Source organism: Ziziphus jujuba, chromosome 1, assembly GCF_031755915.1.
Source record: "Ziziphus jujuba cultivar Dongzao chromosome 1, ASM3175591v1".
In the NCBI taxonomy this organism is placed as follows: domain Eukaryota; kingdom Viridiplantae; phylum Streptophyta; class Magnoliopsida; order Rosales; family Rhamnaceae; genus Ziziphus; species Ziziphus jujuba.
In genome coordinates, this window is record NC_083379.1 from 7657529 (window position 1) to 7678242 (window position 20714).

General features: G+C 36.0%; 1 protein-coding gene across 1 annotated transcript in view; it reads right to left on the bottom strand.

The window, feature by feature from the left end:
* The window catches only part of LOC132803616 (uncharacterized), a 30391-nt gene extending 13511 nt beyond the window's left edge, over window positions 1-16880 (bottom strand). Inside the window, exons 1-3 of the mRNA XM_060816877.1 lie at window positions 16791-16880; window positions 16582-16710; window positions 16239-16501 (exon numbers count right to left, since the gene is read on the bottom strand). Coding sequence (XP_060672860.1) covers window positions 16239-16501; window positions 16582-16710; window positions 16791-16832 — 434 coding nt within the window. The 5' untranslated portion in view covers window positions 16833-16880. The remainder of the gene's footprint in view (window positions 1-16238; window positions 16502-16581; window positions 16711-16790) is intronic.
* Window positions 16881-20714: the final 3834 nt, after the last annotated feature.

Consider the following 20714-nt stretch of genomic DNA (forward strand, 5'->3'; position numbering starts at 1 on the left):
GTTAAAAATCAAGAAAAACTAATCAAATATAGACAATCACACACTAGAGATCAAAAAGAAGAAATTTGGCAAACTTGGAAACAAACAATGTTACAACTTAAATTTGATATTAAATTTTTTGATTTTCTCGAAAAATTTTATTATCCTTTAAACAAATCAAAAACTTTCGCAAAAGACAAACGGTCCAAATCAATTAAATCAACAAGTCTAAATACTTTAAATCACCCAGCATCACCTCCTACTCCAATAGATCCCAAAGTATCTAGCATTAAAAAAACTAAGTGTCTTAAATGTAAACAACAAGGTCACCTTAAACAAAATTGTCCTAACCAATTTTTAAATAAAAATTTAAAAAATTTTGCTGAACTTCCTTTTCATAATCAACCTTTAGAAACAACCCCCAAGCTTCCACCAAAAACAGAATCCTTTAATAGCAAACCCATTTCCATCCAAGACTTACAAACTGAATCTAAATCAATTAAAAACGAAATAAAAGAATTAAAAACCAATCAATCATTATGCCCACAACCTACAACTAGCCCAGATGGGTATCTATCTTGGCATCCCTTCCCCTTCTGCATTCAAAATTGTTCAAACCGATGCCTCCGACATAGGTTTTGGCGGGATTCTATTACAAAAAATCAACTCTACTTCTCCAGAACAAATTGTCCGGTTTCATTCTAGAACATGGACATCTTCTCAAATCAATTATAGTACTATTAAAAAAGAAATTTTATCTTTAGTATTATGTATATCCAAATTTCAAGATGATTTACTTAATCAAAAATTTTTAGTTCGTATTGATTGCCAAAGTGCCAAATTTATTTTAGAAAAAGATGTTCAAAATCTTGCATCTAAACAGATTTTTGCCCGATGGCAAGCTATTTTAAGTGTTTTTGACTTTGACATTGCATACATTAAAGGAAATCAAAATTGCATTCCTGATTTTTTAACCAGAGAATTTTTACAGGAAAAGAAATCTCTCTGCAGGATTATCATGAGGACAATATCTTGATGCGGGTTGAGCCTGGGCTAGAAATGGTATCAGAGCCTAACCCGGATCGGTGTGCCAGGACGGACTCTGGGCCCCAGGAGGGGGAAGGATAATATATATATATTTATATATTAGCCTAAGAATAAGAATTTAATTAGTCAATATTGTATTAAAAAAATAACATTTACATGGTCAGAAAGGGAAAACATTGACCAACTACAAAACTCGTTTGTCTTCTCTATCCAGCAGCTAGTACCTTCTATCAGATTTCACAGGGTGTGTTATAAATATAAATATGTGTACATATATGGCAACATTTTTCCCTTAATCAGCATTTGTACTCATTTACATAAAATGCATTCCTATTTTATCTTTACTCATTTACTGAAAATGCATTTGTATTTGTATTTAAAATGCTATTCTAGTAGGCGTTAATAACATAATTGTTTGGCTTATTTTATGTACTCATTTACTAAAAATGTATTTGTATTTTTTCATTACTTTTGCTTCAGGATTATAGTTAAACCTTCCAGCAAAAATTCTACGATTGCAGAAGTAGATACTTAGTATGTTTTGAATTGGTAAACTCTTTGTGCTCAATGTCACAAATTTCAGTTTTACTGTTCTACGATGGACTGGGCCAAAGAGGACAATATCTTGATGCGGGTTGAGCATGGGCTAGAAATGGTATCAGAGCCTTAAGTGTTCCGATCTATATGCTTACTACTTCTTTTAGCACCCGTAGAGTATTATATCTGTTTAATTCATTCATTTCCTTGTCTTAATTTTTAAAGGTTTATTAAGCCAACTTTATTGTTATCATTCGTGTTCGTCCCTCGCTGAACAGTAAATGGTCCGTGTCTGAACAATAAGTCCCAGGTGAGGCATGAGAGGAGCGGTCTGAGAGGTCAAGGGAAGAGAGCAATCATATGGTAATAATAAATTTGAATTAATAGAGTTTTAAAAATTAAAATTTGAAAATGGATAAATTATTTAGATCTAATTCTTCTACTAGTTCTAGATTAAGTACTAGCTCTAGGTTGTCTTCACTTAACGGTAGTAATACCTTAGGAATAGATAAAAAAGAACATATTAATTGTCCCTCCTGTAGTCCATCTTGTAGTAATTCTAAATTCCCTAGTAAATCTATCAGTAATAATTCTAATAAATCTCTAGGATCGTCTAGTAATAATCAAAAATCTAAATTTACAAATCAAAATGAAAACTGCCAACGAATCAATCCTAATCAATGGAGACCAAATTACAAATATCTAAACCAAGAATTTCAATTAGAAAAACATAAAAATCAATTATTAAATTACCAACAATCACACACTAAAGAACAAAAAGCCCATATTTTATCTAGTTGGAAAGAAACAATGATAGATCTTAAAACTAATATCTTATTTTTTAATTTTCTCGAAGATTATTATCCTTTACTAAACAAAAAAGAAACAAGAAAACCACCAGATAAATCAAAAGTTGTGTCAAATCACCCCTCTAAAAACCTTAAGTCTTCCTCTTCCTGTATAAATCCACTCCTTAATCCTAGTCTAAATACTTTAGATAAACCATCACAAGAAAATCCAGGATCACCTCCTTCAAAACTTACTAAAACACGAAAACAAACTTCAATCACCATTCATGATCTCCAATCTGAATGTAAATCAATCAAAAAAGAAATAAAAGAATTAAAAATTCAACCAACATCCTCTAATCAAACTCTATATCCCCAACCTACACCTAAAAAATGGCACATTCAAATCACCATAATTATTCAAAATTTTCAATTATCCACTATTGCACTTTTAGACTCTGGTGCAGATTTAAACTGTGTTCAAGAAGGTCTTGTACCTAGTAAATATTATACCAAAACCAAAGAAAAATTAAATTCTGCTAATGGTAGTAAAATGGATTTAAAGTATCAAATTAATCAAGCCCATATTTGCCACCAAAATGTTTGTTTTATCACCTCCTTTGTTCTAATTAAAAATTTAATAGATCCAGTCATATTAGGCATCCCTTTTCTCTCTTTGTTATACCCCTTCACCACAGAACATGATGGAATCATCAGTCACCCTTTAGGTGAACAAATCAAATTTAAATTTATTCAGAAATCAAACAATATACACCAAAATTCTAATTTCATTCAACATAAAACTAAACATCTCCATTATTTACAGGATGAAATTAAATATAAACACATCGAAAATCAATTATCTACCTCTTATAATCAACAAAAAATCAATGCTTTCCAACAACATTTAATCAAAGAAATCTGTGCAGAAATCCCTAATGCCTTTTAGCATAGAGCTAAATATATTGTTAAATTACCTTATATAAAAGATTTTGATGAAAAGAATATCCCTACTAGAGCTAGAGCTATTCAGATGAATCAAGAATTAATGGAATATTGCAAATCAGAAATTAATGATCTTTTAAATAAAAAATTAATTCGTCCTAGTGAATCCCCTTGGTCTTGTTCTGCTTTTTATGTTCAGAAAAATGCTGAATTAGAAAGAGGATCCCCTAGATTAGTAATCAATTACAAACCCTTAAATAAATGTCTTCAATGGATTAGGTATCCTATTCCAAATAAACAAGATTTAATCAAAAGACTTAATCAAGCCACTATCTTCTCAAAATTTGATATGAAATCAGGATTTTGGCAGATAGAAATCAATGAATCAGATAGATACAAAACTGCTTTTGTTACTCCATTTGGTCATTATGAATGGAATGTAATGCCCTTTGGTTTAAAAAATGCTCCTAGTGAATTCCAACATATGATGAATGACATCTTTAATCAATACAGTCATTTTACCATTGTTTATATAGATGATGTCTTAGTTTATTCACAATCCATAGATCAACATTGGAAACATTTAACAACATTTTTAAACATAATCAAACAACATGGTTTAGTTGTTTCTGCCTCTAAGCTCAAATTATTCCAAACAAAAATCAGATTTTTAGGCTTTAATATTTACCAATCCCAAATCACTCCTATTACAAGAGCCATTGAATTTGCTAATAAATTTCCTGATGAAATTTTAGATAAAAATCAATTACAAAGATTTTTAGGATCTTTAAATTATATTTCTGACTTTTATAATAATTTAAGAATCAAATGTAAGCCTTTGTTTGATCGTTTAAAATCAGAACCTCCACCTTGGTCTTCCACTCATACTAAGCTTGTTCAAGAAATCAAACTCCATGTTAAGACTCTTCCTTGTCTTGGCATCCCTTCCCCTTCTGCATTCAAAATTGTTCAAACCGATGCCTCCGACATAGGTTTTGGCGGGATTCTATTACAAAAAATCAACTCTACTTCTCCAGAACAAATTGTCCGGTTTCATTCTGGAACATGGACATCTTCTCAAATCAATTATAGTACTATTAAAAAAGAAATTTTATCTTTAGTATTATGTATATCCAAATTTCAAGATGATTTACTTAATCAAAAATTTTTAGTTCGTATTGATTGCCAAAGTGCCAAATTTATTTTAGAAAAAGATGTTCAAAATCTTGCATCTAAACAGATTTTTGCCCGATGGCAAGCTATTTTAAGTGTTTTTGACTTTGACATTGCATACATTAAAGGAAATCAAAATTGCATTCCTGATTTTTTAACCAGAGAATTTTTACAGGAAAAGAAATCTCTCTGCAGGATTATCATGCCTCCCAAGAAAAAGGGGTCATCAACCCCAAAGGAATCCTTGATTCCTCCTTCCAATCAAACGGGATCATCTATCCCTCTTTCTCAACATCACACCCAATCACCCCATAATCAACCACTCCCCGATGAGGATCAAATACCCACCAATCAATCCCTAATTCCCATGGAATCCACTCATCTTTCGCATCCTATTCCAATCAGACAAATTAATTACCAAACTGCTTTGACCAAACCATACAATCCGTATAGTTTGATGACTAGCCAACCATTCACTCCCCTTAATCAATCACAAACCAAATCAACCCCTTATTTTGATATCTTCAAACAACTCTTATTTTACATCGAACCTCCTCTTACTAAATTAACTTCTATCTCCCAAATTATTAATCAATTTTTACCACCTAATTTTCATTTCATACCCAAATCACCTAGCATGACTCTAAAATACTATACTGCCATCCTCAACCATACTCAATCAGCAACCATAACCCCACTCTTTGACAAAAACGATAATCAAACCATTATCTCCAACAAACTTTGGATCCACAAATTAATCACTCTAGAAGAATGGAACCAACCAGCCTATAAATCAAAAAAGATCACTTATCCTGGTGACGTCCCCATGATTCCCTATACCTATACTTATTATGATTATATGGATGCTTGGGAATATATTTTCTATCACCAAAATGAATCATTTAATCACTCCTGGTTTATCAGTTGGGATTCAAAATTTCAACGAAATTTCCCTAGCTGGTTTTTCCAATGGTGGTGTGATCATGGTCCTAAAAAGGAACATCTTCCATCACAAATTCAAAACTTAATCAATCATTTTTCCAAAAAATATCAAATCAATTCCAAAGAAATTGGATTTCCTATTGAGTTAATTTTCATGTCTAAATACAAAGTTTCTTGGATATTCAAATGGCAATATTCTCGAGAACAGGATATTATTCACCGAATTCATTCAGTTAAATGGTGGGATAAATGGAATTCAGACCGAACTCAAAAAATGGTCATGGATGAATTTCCCATTTCTCCTCCCAAACCAATTAAATCATCATCCAGTCAAACTTCCAGTAAATCAACTAGATCAAAGAAAGAAATGCTTGCTCACATTCAGAAATTAATTGAAGAAGTGGACCAATTATCAGATGACTCAGAAACATCTGATGAAGCCTCCAGTCAACCTATAGCAGAATCATCCAAATCACAAGGCGTTTTTGGCACACGATGGGCCGACTACCAAGACAGTCAAGATCCATATGATTTAGGATCTGACTAAATCATAATTAACAAGAAGGAATCTTTGACAGTACAAAGTTACTTTCAAAATTCCACCCACAAAAGCAGATCACGAGACTTTACTGTTCAATCACTGTTCATGAACAGTCAAAGGAGCCGAAAGCAGATCACTGTTCAATCAACTATTCATGCACTGTTCACCGACAGAGCACTATTCAATCACTGTGCAATCACTGTTCAATCAACTATTCATCAACAGGAATCAAGTCCTCCTTTGCCTATAAAAGGAGCCTCATTTTTCATTTGTAATCAAGTTTCAATTGAGAGAGAATTAGAGAGTTTTCTTGGCAGAGTTTCTCCTCTTTTTCTTCTTCTCTTTTGTTCTTCCATAATCAATTGTAATCAAAATATTTGAGTGTTAGTTTGAGTGTTTTGTAATCAATTGAGATACCAAGCTTGTGGTTCTCTCCATAATCAAGTAAGCATTTATCATTCATTTATTTCAATTAAATTACTTATATATTGCTTGGCTGGTTCAACCGCCTTCAATATTATTATTTTCATTTAGTTTTCATTTAATCATTTATTTTAATTATTTATTTTCATTATACTTGGCTGGCTTTGCCGCCTCTATATTTTATTTTGTCATTTTCATTTCCTTCCGCTTCCATATTCATACTCTGTCTCTTCCATTTCTATCCAGCATATCTTCATATCTTGGTGCTAACCCCTTGTTGGTATCAGAGCCATAAGTTTTTAGTTTTGAAGTTTTGTTGAAGGCAATATTGAGAGAGGATTAGAGAGTTTTCTTGGCAGAGTTTCTCCTCTTTTCTTCTTCTCTTTATTCCCCACAATTCTTCATAATGATGGGTGTGTAATATCCCAATATCCCACATCGGTTGGAAAGGACAAGGTGTGATGCCTTATTAGTGTGAGACTACCTTTCCCTTCAAGACGCGTTTTGAAGGGAAAGGTAGTCTCACACTAATAAGGCATCACACCTTGTCCTTTCCAACCGATGTGGGATATTGGGATATTACACACCCATCATTGTTTCCAATGTGGTTTAAAAGGTGTATTTTTGTTGATTAGGTGGCAGAGTTTATCTTGATTAGTTAATGTATGTTTAAATGAAAATAAATAATTAAAATAAATGATTAAATGAAAACAATAATATTGAAGGCGGTTGAACCAGCCAAGCAATATATGAATAAATAATTTAAATAAAATAAATAAATGATATGAATGAATGCTTACTTGATTGAAGAATCAAAGCGTTACAAGCACTCACACTCACACTCAAATATTACAATTGATTATGAAGAATTGTGGGGAATAAAGAGAAGAAGAAAAGAGGAGAAACTCTGCCAAGAAAACTCTCTAATCCTCTCTCAATATTGCCTTCAACAAAACTTCAAAACTAAAAACTTATGGCTCTGATAACTAAAAAACTTAATTACAAATGAAAAATGAGGCTCCTTTTATAGGCAAAGGAGGTCTTGATTCCTGTTGATGAATAGTTTGATTGAACAGTGATTGAACAGTGCTCTGTCGGTGAAATCAGGCTCTGTCGGTGATTGAAATCAGGCTCTGTCGGTGAAATCACAGTGATTGAACAGTGATTGAACAGTGCTCTGTCGGTGAAAGACTTAATCAAGCAACTATTTTCTCAAAATTCGATATGAAATCAGGCTTTTGGCAAATAGAAATCAATGAATCAGATAGATACAAAACTGCTTTTGTTACTCCATTTGGTCATTATGAATGGAATGTAATGCCCTTTGGTTTAAAAAATGCTCCTAGTGAATTCCAACATATGATGAATGACATCTTTAATCAATACAGTCATTTTACCATTGTTTATATAGATGATGTCTTAGTTTATTCACAATCCATAGATCAACATTGGAAACATTTAACAACATTTTTAAACATAATCAAACAACATGGTTTAGTTGTTTCTGCCTCTAAGCTCAAATTATTCCAAACCAAAATCAGATTTTTAGGCTTTAATATTTACCAATCCCAAATCACTCCTATTACAAGAGCCATTGAATTTGCTAATAAATTTCCTGATGAAATTTTAGATAAAAATCAATTACAAAGATTTTTAGGATCTTTAAATTATATTGCTGACTTTTATAATAATTTAAGAATCAAATGTAAGCCTTTGTTTGATCGTTTAAAATCAGAACCTCCACCTTGGTCTTCCACTCATACTAAGCTTGTTCAAGAAATCAAACTCCATGTTAAGACTCTTCCTTGTCTTGGCATCCCTTCCCCTTCTGCATTCAAAATTGTTCAAACCGATGCCTCCGACATAGGTTTTGGCGGGATTCTATTACAAAAAATCAACTCTACTTCTCCAGAACAAATTGTCCGGTTTCATTCTGGAACATGGACATCTTCTCAAATCAATTATAGTACTATTAAAAAAGAAATTTTATCTTTAGTATTATGTATATCCAAATTTCAAGATGATTTACTTAATCAAAAATTTTTAGTTCGTATTGATTGCCAAAGTGCCAAATTTATTTTAGAAAAAGATGTTCAAAATCTTGCATCTAAACAGATTTTTGCCCGATGGCAAGCTATTTTAAGTGTTTTTGACTTTGACATTGCATACATTAAAGGAAATCAAAATTGCATTCCTGATTTTTTAACCAGAGAATTTTTACAGGAAAAGAAATCTCTCTGCAGGATTATCATGAGGACAATATCTTGATGCGGGTTGAGCCTGGGCTAGAAATGGTATCAGAGCCTAACCCGGATCGGTGTGCCAGGACGGACTCTGGGCCCCAGGAGGGGGAAGGATAATATATATATATTTATATATTAGCCTAAGAATAAGAATTTAATTAGTCAATATTGTATTAAAAAAATAACATTTACATGGTCAGAAAGGGAAAACATTGACCAACTACAAAACTCGTTTGTCTTCTCTATCCAGCAGCTAGTACCTTCTATCAGATTTCACAGGGTGTGTTATAAATATAAATATGTGTACATATATGGCAACATTTTTCCCTTAATCAGCATTTGTACTCATTTACATAAAATGCATTCCTATTTTATCTTTACTCATTTACTTAAAATGCATTTGTATTTGTATTTGAAATGCTATTCTAGTAGGCGTTAATAACATAATTGTTTGGCTTATTTTATGTACTCATTTACTAAAAATGTATTTGTATTTTTTCATTACTTTTGCTTCAGGATTATAGTTAAACCTTCCAGCAAAAATTCTACGATTGCAGAAGTAGATACTTAGTATGTTTTGAATTGGTAAACTCTTTGTGCTCAATGTCACAAATTTCAGTTTTACTGTTCTACGATGGAACATGGAGTGTATGTTCTGAAGGTACCTGGAGATACCAACGTCAAAGAACGAAGATTATACGTATCAAAAGGAATTGTACGTTGGCCGAACTTGAAGATGTTGTCTACAACGCTCTCAACTTAGATTCTACACAACATCAATTAATCTTCAAGTTCATATACCATGTGTGTTTGTCATGTGAGCCGTACGTTGTGGAAAATGATGAAGACCTACAAAGTTTTATAGAAGAGTATAGTTCACACAGACCTCAAGACAGATCTCCACTTATTGTTGATGTGTTATCCAGGGTTCCAAAGAGTATTGATACTGCTGGATGTGTGGTGAATAGGATACCTATAAGTTCAGGATTTATGACTATTGCCCCACTATCTGCAGTTCCCGAGATAGCTACTTGTACCTCTGATGCCGACATGCAGTCCCCAGCGACCGAAATTCATATGCCGGAAACTCAACCTGGATTCTCTGAAAATCAAATGTGTGAAAACAATGTGCAATCTGCTGAACATGATCATGATAACGAGCACTTCGACATTAATGATTTGAATGAATATCGTGGACATGATTATGATCAAGATGAACAATTTGAGGTTGAGGTCAACACTGATCGTAGTGAAGATGGGTTACGAGACATTTGTTGGACCCAACATTCGGGACTTTCAGCTGGTGATAGTCGACATGGTGAGTCTCCTTATGGTAGTACTCCAATTGATAATGTGAATGATGATGTGCTTGCCTCTCCTCGTATTGAAAACCATTTGGACATTCGACAGGATTCGACGGCAACCATGGCTGAACGTAGGGTCAACCATCGCTTCTCATCCATCGATGCCCATGAAATCATTCGAATCAACCAAATCTTTGCGAGTAAGAATGTGCTACAGAAGAAGATTAGTCTTTATGCACTAAGGAGAAATTTTGAATTCAAGGTCAAGAAGTCGGATAGATTCCGATATGAGGTTGTATGTGCAAACGACAATTGCGTGTGGCGAATGCGTGCTACCAAACTACATGGTGATAATACAGAGGCCTTCATGATTAGGGCCTTCAAAGATGAGCATATTTGCTCTTTAAATATCATGAAAAGGGATCATCGTCAAGCAACAAGTTCAGTTATCGGAGACATCATCCAGCCAATGTTTGATGGGATTTCAAGGCAATACAAACCTTGAGATATCGTGCATGACATTCGCTCTAATTACGGAGTAAACATAAGCTACAACAAAGCATGGGCCGCTAAGGAAGTTGCACTATCAGGTTTGTGGGGCATGCTAGAAGATTCATATGCAAAACTTCCTTTATGGAGTCACGTTTTGAAGAGCAAAAATCCGAGCACGTTTACTCGAATTGAAACTGATGATCAAAACAGATTTTTATATTTTTTCATGGCACTTGGAGCTAGCATTAGAGGGTTCCAGCATATGCGGAGAGTCGTAGCTGTCGATGGAACTACACTGAAGAATAGATATAGAGGTTTGTTATATATTGCATCATGTTTGGATGGGAACAATCAAATTTATCCACTTGCTTATGGAATAGGCCCTGGGGAGACGGATGCGGCTTACACATGGTTTTTTGAGAGCTTTAAAGAAGCATTTGGGGATGATCCGAATATAGCTTTTATATCGGATAGACACAAGAGCATTGCAAAAGCAATACGTACAGTTTTCCCTAATAATCACCATGGCCATTGCACATATCATCTTGGTACAAATTTACGTGCTAAGAAGTTTAAAGGTAATGTCAACGCGATTATATCAACTTTTAATGATGCAGCTAGAGCATATATTGTTGAGGATTTTGATAAGGCCATGCAGCTTTTAGAAGGGGTTAGTATTGAAGCTGTACAATATCTCAAGGATGCAAGTCCTTCAAAATGGGCTAGATCACATTTTCTGGGCAATAGATACAACATAATGACAACTAACATTGCAGAAAGCATGAACTCTGTGCTTATTGATGCTAGGGATAAACCTGTTTTGCCATTACTAGATCACATTCGTGATGTCTTGCAAAGGTGGTGGTATGAACGTCGAACTAACGCTGCTGTAATGCAAACTCCTGTTACTAATTGGTTGGAAAAAATCATGCAGGACCGCTCAAATAATGGCAAAGGCTTACGTGTTATGCCAATGAACTTATATGAGTTTCAAGTTGTTGGCCATGGCATGTTCGTTGGAGTTGTTAACTTAGAAAATAAGACGTGCTCATGCAAGGAATTTGACATTGATGGATTTTCTTGTGTCCATGCAATTGCAGCATGTAAGCATCGACATATTTCTCCATATTTCCTTTGCTCGGCGCATTACTCAGTTGACTCACTCTGTTATGCATATTCGGAAACCATATATCCACTTGGAGATAAATGTCAGTGGCATGCTCCAGATGATGTCATAAACCAAGTTGTACTTCCACCTCAAATTGGCAAACAATCAGGAAGACCGAGAAAGAAGAGGATTCAATCTCAAGGAGAGGAGCGTCATCAATATAGATGCGGGAGGTGCAAACAGGTTGGTCACACCAGCCGATCATGCTCCGCCGCCGTACCTCTTGATAGCACTAACAACCAACAGCACCACTGAAACGAACTCCCATCAATCGCATGATGCTATATTCAGACAATGAGGCCATGTTATGTGGTATGCGTGTGTATGAAATGTAGTCAGGAATGCAATTAGTTGGTCAACCGCGTAACATGTGTTTTGGCGTAATAGACGTTGGCTTTATGTGTTCTTTTATTGTCAAATTCATCTGTCGTATTGTTTTGATAACATATCAATCCGTCTTCAATTTTTGGTTCAGTTGTTTGTATGTTTTCTTACTATTGCATGGATGATATTACTGCCCAATGGTAATGACCAATGCATCATCGGTAATTGACATTTGTACACCGCCGTAAAAGACTCACAACAATTCCATCCGGCAACTTCAATCATGTGTGTTCCAACCAATAACATGCTAAATGTAGCATTATTAAAGTGTATCAAATTTTGCTACAAAACTGATAACTGTTCACGCTCGGTAATTCCCGAGTAAATCGTCGGTAACCACCAAATTCCCTTTGGAAAATTTACCGACAGTTTCGTCGGTAATTCCCGAGGTTGTACAGTTCATTATATTTTACCAATTTTTTGGACAACACAAGGCCCCTAAGGTGTGTTGAATGCAAAAATATGCAAAACAGGGATTCTATAATTGTACTGAGGAAAGAAAATCCTAAAATTTAACAAAAGTATATCAAATTTTGCAAAAAAACAGATAACTGTTCATGCTCGGTAATTCCCGAGTAAATCGTCGGTAACCACCAAATTCCCTCTGGAAAAAGTACCGACGGTTTTGTCGGTAATTCCCGAGGGTCTACAGTTCATCATATTTTGAAAATTTTTTGGACCCCACAAGGCCCCTAGGGTGTGTTGAATACAAAAACATGCAAAACAGGGATTCTATAATTGTACTACGGAGAGAAAATCCCAAAATTTAATAAAAGTGTATCAAATTTTGCAAAAAAATTGATGATTGTTCACCCTTGGTAATTCCCGAGGAAATCGTCGGTAACCACTAAATTCCCTCTGGAATAATTACCGACAGTTTCGTCGGTAATTCCTGAGGGTGTACAGTTCATATTATTTTACCAATTTTTTGGACCCCACAAGGCCCTTAAGGTGTGTTGAATGCAAAAACATGCAAAACATTGATTCTATAATTTTACTACGGAGACAAAATCCCAAAATTTAATAAAAGTGTATCCAATTTTGCAAAAAAAAAGCAAACTGTTCACCCTCGGTAATTCCCGACGAAATCGTCGGTACCAACTAAATTCCCTCTGGAAAAATTACCGATAGTTTCGTCGGTAATTCCCGAGGGCGTACAGTTCATTATATTTTACCAATTTTTTGGACCCCACAAGGCCCCTAAGGTGTGTTGAATGCAAAGATATGCAAACCAGGGATTCTATAATTGTACTACGGAGAGAAAATCCCAAAATTTAATAAAAGTGTATCCAATTTTGCAAAAAATAAGCAAACTGTTCACCCTCGGTAATTCCCGACGAAATCGTCGGTAACAACTAAATTCCCTTTGGAAAAATTACCGACATTTTCGTCGGTAATTCCCGAGGGTGTACAGTACGTAATATTTTGCCAATTTTTTGGACCCCATAAGGCCCCTAAGGTGTGTTGAATGCAAAAACATGCAAAACAGGGATTCTATAATTGTACTACGGAGAGAAAATCCCAAAATTTAATAAAAGTGTATCAAAGTTTGCAAAAAATAAGCAAACGGTTCACCCTTGGTAATTCCCGACGAAATCGTCGGGAACCTACAAATGCCCTCTGGAAAAATTACCGATAGTTTCATCGGTAATTCCCGAGGGTGTACAGTTCATTATATTTTAAAACTTTTTTGGACCCCACAAGGCCCCTAAGGTGTGTTGAATGCAAAAACATGCAAAATTTGGATTCTATAATTGTACTACGGAGAGAAAATCCCAAAATTTAATAAAAGTGTATCAAAGTTTGCAAAAAATAAGCTAACTGTTCATCCTCGGTAATTCCCGACGAAAGCGTCGGGAAACTGCAAATGCCCTCTGGAAAAATTACCGACGATTTCGTCGGTAATTCCCGAGGGTGTACAGTGCGTGATATTTCGTCGGTAATAACCTCTGTAAAATTTGATGTACTGTACACCCTCGGTAATTACCGACGAAACAATCGGTAATTTTCCAAAGAGTTTTTTGGGATTACCGACGATTTCCTCGGGAATTACCGAGGGTGAACAATTTGCTTATTTTTTGCAAACTTTGATACACTTTTATTAAATTTTGGGATTTTCTCTCCGTAGTACAATTATAGAATCCCTGTTTTGCATGTTTTTTCATTCAACACACCTTAGGGGCCTTGTGGGGTCCAAAAAATTGGCAAAATATGATGTACTGTACACCCTCGGGAATTACCGACGAAACTGTCGGTAATTTTTCCGGAGGGCATTTGTAGGTTCTCAAGGATTTCGTCGGGAAATACCGAGGGTGAACAGTTTGCTTATTTTTTCAAACTTTGATACACTTTTATTAAATTTTGGGATTTTCTCTCCGTAGTACAATTATAGAATCCAAATTTTGCACGTTTTTTCATTCAACACACCTTAGGGGCCTTGTGGGGTAAAAGAAATTGGCAAAATAATACTTTCTGTACACCCTTGGGAATTACCGACGAACTGTCGGTAATTTTTCCAGAGGGCATTTGTAGGTTCCCGACGATTTTGTCGGGAATTACCGAGGGTGAATAGTTTGCTTATTTTTTGCAAACTTTGATACACTTTTATTAAATTTTGGGATTTTCTCTCCATAGTACAATTATAGAATCCCTGTTTTGCATGTTTTTTCATTCAACACACCTTAGGGGCCTTGTGGGGTCCAAAAAAATTGGCAAAATATGACGTACTGTACACCCTCGGGAATTACCGACGAAACTGTCGGTAATTTTTCTGGAGGGCATTTGTAGGTTCCCGAGGATTTCGTCGGGAATTACCGAGGGTGAACAGTTTGCTTATTTTTTGCAAACTTTGATACACTTTTATTAAATTTTGGGATTTTCTCTCCGTAGTACAATTATAGAATCCCTGTTTTGCATGTTTTTGCATTCAACACACCTTAGGGGCCTTGTGGGGTCCAAAACATTGGCAAAATATAATTAACTGTACACCCTCGGGAATTACCGACGAAACTATCGGTAATTTTTCGAGAGGGCATTTGTAGGTTCACGACGATTTCGTCGGGAATTACCGAGGGTGAACAGTTTGCTTATTTTTTGCAAACTTTGATACACTTTTATTAAATTTTGGGATTTTCTCTCCGTAGTACAATTATAGAATCCCTGTTTTGCATGTTTTTTCATTCAACACACCTTAGGGGCCTTGTGGGGTCCAAAAAATTGGCAAAATATGATGTACTGTACACCCTCGGGAATTACCGACGAAACTGTCGGTAATATTTCCAGAAAGTATTTGTAGTTTTCCGACGATTTCGTCGGGAATTACCGAGGGTGAACAGTCATCAATTTTTTTGTAAAATTTGATATGCTTTTATGAAATTTTTGGATTTTCTCTCCTTTGTACAATTTTAGAATCCCTGTTTTGCATGTTTTTGCTTTAACACTCGTTATGGGACTTGTGGGTCCCAAAAAATGTGTAAAATGTGATGGACTGTACACCCTCGGGAATTACCGACGAAAAAATCGATAATTTTCCGAGGGAATTTGGCGGTTACCGACGTTTTCATCGGGAATTACGGAGGGTGAACAGACATCCCATTTTTTGGAAAAATTTGATACACATTTATTAACTTTTGGGATTTTCTCCACTTATTATAATTTTAGAATCCCTATTTGCCATGTTTTTGCATTCAGCACATATTATGGAACTTGTGGGGCCCAACAAATTGGTAAAACTTGATGGACTGTACACATTCTGAAATTACCAGCGAAACCGTCGGTAATTTTTCCAGGGTTTATTTGTTGGTTACGAAAAAGCGTTTCTGTAATTACCGACGGTGAATCGGGAATTATCGATGCACCATCGATAATCATCTTTCCTTTAATTTTTACCACAACCGAGGGTTTATTTTTATCTTTTATCTTTTTTCTTTTTTTTTCAACGGTTGTCATTAGTAAAGATAGGTTCAGCATATTAAGATAACATTAGTATAGACCGTCATAACATTAAACATACGATCTACATTGAAAGTTTATTAAAGTACAAATCAACAGCATATTTTTTTTCTAAAAAACATAATGTCTTGCGGACCAAATGAAGGGTTCTCCTCACTACTCATGTATTCAATAAATATTAGAGCGTAGACGCCACAATCACCCCTGCAGAATAACATTAATGATTAGCATTAATGAAAACCAACTACGTGTATTTTCACACGTAACCACAATAAAAAACAGCAGCAATACAAGTTGTTTGAAATGACAACACATTCATACCCATTATCTTGGCGGGGTGCATCTTTGATCATGGTCATCGTAAATGGATCTAAAGTGGGAGACACATCCGGATTCTTCCCGTAATATCCCCCATCCCTCAATAGGTAAGGCAGCATATACGTAAGGCATTCCGCATTCTTCAACTCTCTATTCTGGACATATTTATTTCCCATATTTGGATCGTATAAATCAATATGCCGGGCCTTCAAGTCCACACATGCTGCCAACCAATGCGCGCCTCCATTGTTGACAGGGATGTACACCTACAAATTAGAACATAACCTCATTATCCACAAAATGGGAAACTTAGTGAGAATTTTTTTCAATATATGTATGGACTTACATAATCACATATCCGCCACGACATGCTAGGTTTGGGTGACCTCCCACGCACATAGTTACAAAGGGTCGCATCACATGAATATGTGCTACGAGATGCCCTCCATATGGGATAACGCCCTTTGATGGATGACTGCCAAATAATGAAATATATACAATATAAAATATCATCAATATAACATTAAGCAATGCAGTAACATCCCATCATCTTACCCAAAATAACACGTCTAATATGGCACAGGTGTTGGTGAACATCTTCTCATTATCAAACCGCCTTTTTCGTATGAAATACAAAATAGTGTCAATATGCTGCAAAACCACATTAAAGGAAATAAGTAACAAGTGCGAGGTCATAAATAAAACATCATTCCAAACATAGGACCACAATGATTTTACATGAACATAAAACATATAACTTACATCGGAATTCAACCATCCTTCATCAGTCAGTAGCTCAGCAAAAAATTCCTTTCCCACCGTCATATAAGATGTACACACGGTTGCTTCCTTTGGTGCCACCCTATACCACTCATCGAATGCCCTCTCCTTTGATGCATCAATAGGTCGAGTAAGACTAAATTTGACCTTCTTTTTACACGGGTCGGTGTAAGGAGAGATGACGTGATGTGACTGGTGGTAAACTCGACAGAATCGGCTTGTATCACCAACGTTATGCTTCCGATCTTCCACCTCAATCTCAGCTGATTGGTGATGATGTGGACTATCAGCTGAAGCACCGATATCCCACCCGAAATGCAAAGGCCGATATGGCACCAAAGCCCAGGAATCCTCCACATAGGGTCCTCCAGGTACGATAGGCTCAAACGGTGTAGTACAATCATCATCCTCCTTCCTACCATTGGAACCGTCTATGGGTGCATCAAATTCTTCAGCTTGCTCTCCAACAGACGGTGCCACAGGGGAGGATGGTCTAACCGAAGATGACGGTGAATGGCTATGCATATGATGCTCGGCCTGCAAAACACAATGATTATTTATGCAGTTCCCAAACTCTAACAACAAATAATTGCCGAATTACAATATGTAATTTAATAATGCTGAAGCACTAAAGTAAAGTATACTAAGTTGTCTAAATGATACCTGATGCTTTTGTTGGTCAATAACAGAACTAAGCATCCTCCTTAACGCTGCCATCTCTTTATTTAATTCATCAACTTTTGCCTCCAAGCAAGCAAGCTAATCAATATCAATATCCAAAACATAAGTCAACATATATTCGTACAACATATGAAATACAAATTTGCGTGCAAGTAACAATTGCATACCCTGAAATTAGCATCTGGAGGGCCACTAGAATGCTCCTCAACTTTGGACGCATCTTTAGCGCTAACATCTTTAGCGCCAACATCTTTAGCGCTAATTATTGGTGCTACAATTGGAGGTGATGTGTAGCGAACTTCATGTATGTCAACTGCTATTGTTCGCCAGTAATCCATAGTCTTCTCCTCATTGGTAGCATCTAACATCCAGTGCACAACATACTACATGCAATGAAGAAAGGAAAAAAAAGTAAATTTGGAAACTGACTATGGTAATGTAACTTGAATGTAGTCGTACCATGTAGTCTAAACAAAATTTGCCTTACATTGCTATTGGAGGAGAACCAATTATGGACAGCAAAATGGTTCGGTTGCCTTGGAGTATGCCATCCAAGGATCCTCGGACAACGGGTTTCCAACCGGTCGGCAAATTGGTTACCAAAATCAAGGATTGCTTCAAACCCCCACACCTACAAAATACAAATTATAGGTTATTACATATAAATTTTAAGTAAACGCTACATGTATTAAATATATTACCGTACCTAAAGCACCAATGGAAAACCTTTTAGGTCATAATACTGTGATATATTCTTTACTGCACGTCCTCGTCCTCGTTGCTGGAATGCATTGTGGAATGAGTTGATCGTCTCCTTGTAGCTCAGAATGCCCCAAGGGTAGGAATTAAATACGTCGAGATCAGCAACCAAATCAATGAATTTTTTTTTATTTGAACCTTCGAATCCATTCCGAGTACACCATGAACTAAGAAATATAGTAACGCAATTCTAACAGCATCCCAATCATCCAAAAAAAGTGTATCCTTGAATAGTCATTCCAGTTCGGGCGGTTTCAAGTCACTCCTGTCATCTAGCAACCTCGTGCGCAGCTCATTTCCTTTGGAAATTTGCAGATCATACATCGAAGGGTACCTACAAAACTTTAACCCACTAATGAGTGCGAATTCCCACTTCATAAACCGCACTGCAGATCCGCCGAAGTTAAACTCCAGTACTTCTGGATTGTTGGACACAACTTGTCTGCAAAGCAGGTGATGCACTAACTGACCAGAGAACCGGAGGTTCTTCATGTCAAGTAAGTGTCCAAAACATGTTTGTCTATACTTTTCGAGCTGCTCACTTGTGAGGACACTTGTAATTACTTTGTTCGCCCCTATTGGATTCCCAAATGAATGTGCCCTACCTTTATTTATATCGGCATCCTGCAACATCCGTTCCTTTGGAGCATCGATGGGCTGCAATATGAATTACATAAATGGAACTGACATCAACGATTTAATCATACCCTATTTTTCCACCCTAACTTGATAATAATAATTTCCAACTAAATCTTAAGACATATGGGTTCACATTTTTGCACAAGTGGTAATTACCGATGAAACCATCGGTAATCTACCTACAATGAACTAAAAAAAAAGCCCGATGGCCTATCGGCAATTACCGATGGCCATCGGGTGAAGTTTTTCTTCAGTTTTCACATTCATGAATAAATACTGTCACATGTCTTATAATTTACCGCACAAAACAACATAAATGAATATAAAACTTACCATATTAGATGGGGGAGAGGAAAGTGGAACGTGCCCTCGAAGTTTGATGCTTTCCGTCTCAGATTTGGATTTCTGCCTAGTAGTACGTTGACGCTTAGAGTCGGGTGCTGCTGCTGTGCTACCACCGCGTCTCTTACTTTCCACCTTCTTAACTCCCTTCTTCGGTTGACGTCGCAAGTTCCTCTTTGGTGCCATTATAAAGTACAACCTACAAATGTACATTGACAACATTAATAAACTTTTATCTACCTTTAACAACATTGTCAATTATGTATACATACATGTATAAATATCCGCAATCCTCAATTTCATACGCTCTCTTCCTAAGGATATTGTGCATGCCATAACATTTACTGAACATTTAATGTATACCAGTGTGCATGCCATCTAAATCTTTCTATCTTCTTCTTCTTTAATCTTTTATTTTTTTCTTTTTTGGGGATAAAGTGTTTGCGTGTTTGCTTCTAGCTAACCATGTACCTAAAATTTTATGCATCGATCTTCTCTGTCTCTTTCTCTCTCTCTCTCTCTCTCTCTATATATGTATATATATCTATACCTTTAGAAAGTACTAACTCTGGAATTATCAACTTCAATTCTAATTAATCATAAAGTATTTTTCTCTTTTCTCCTGGTCAAGGGCCACCACCAGGAAATCCAAATCCGGGTTGGGGCGCACCAACAGGGAACCAAGGGAAATGGGGAAGCGAACGGAATCATAATGCAGATAGATACTCAAATTAGAGGGATAGAAGATCTCACGGTGGGGATTCTGGTTATGGTGGGGGTAATAAACCTTGGAACAGGCAGTCATCGTTTGGTAATGGAGGGGGAGGGGGAGGGGGAGGTTCTTCAAGGCCTCCGTTTAAGGGACAGAGAGTTTGCAAGTATCATGAGAGTGGTCATTGCAAGAAGGGTGCTTCTTGTGATTATATGCACACTTGAGAGGTTTTAGTTTTAACATATCCATAGCAATAGCATTAGCCAGCAGAGGAAGAGCACTTTGATACTGTACAGTTTATTCCCCATTGGAGAGTTTTGACATGTATAAGCATTTTTTCTTTTCTATTTATTTGTATAACAAAGTGCAGTCTTCTAGTAGTCGGCGACCTCACTTCTTTTTGCTCTCTCTCTCTCTCTCTCTCTCTCTCCCCCCTCCCTCTCTCTCTCTCTCTCTCTCTCTCTGATATATATATATATATATATTATGGTAATTTAAGGGTTTCAGCATGTGTTGGAATTTGTGGAAAGGATGGGTATGTTGATGTTGCTGCTTGTAAGGGTCCT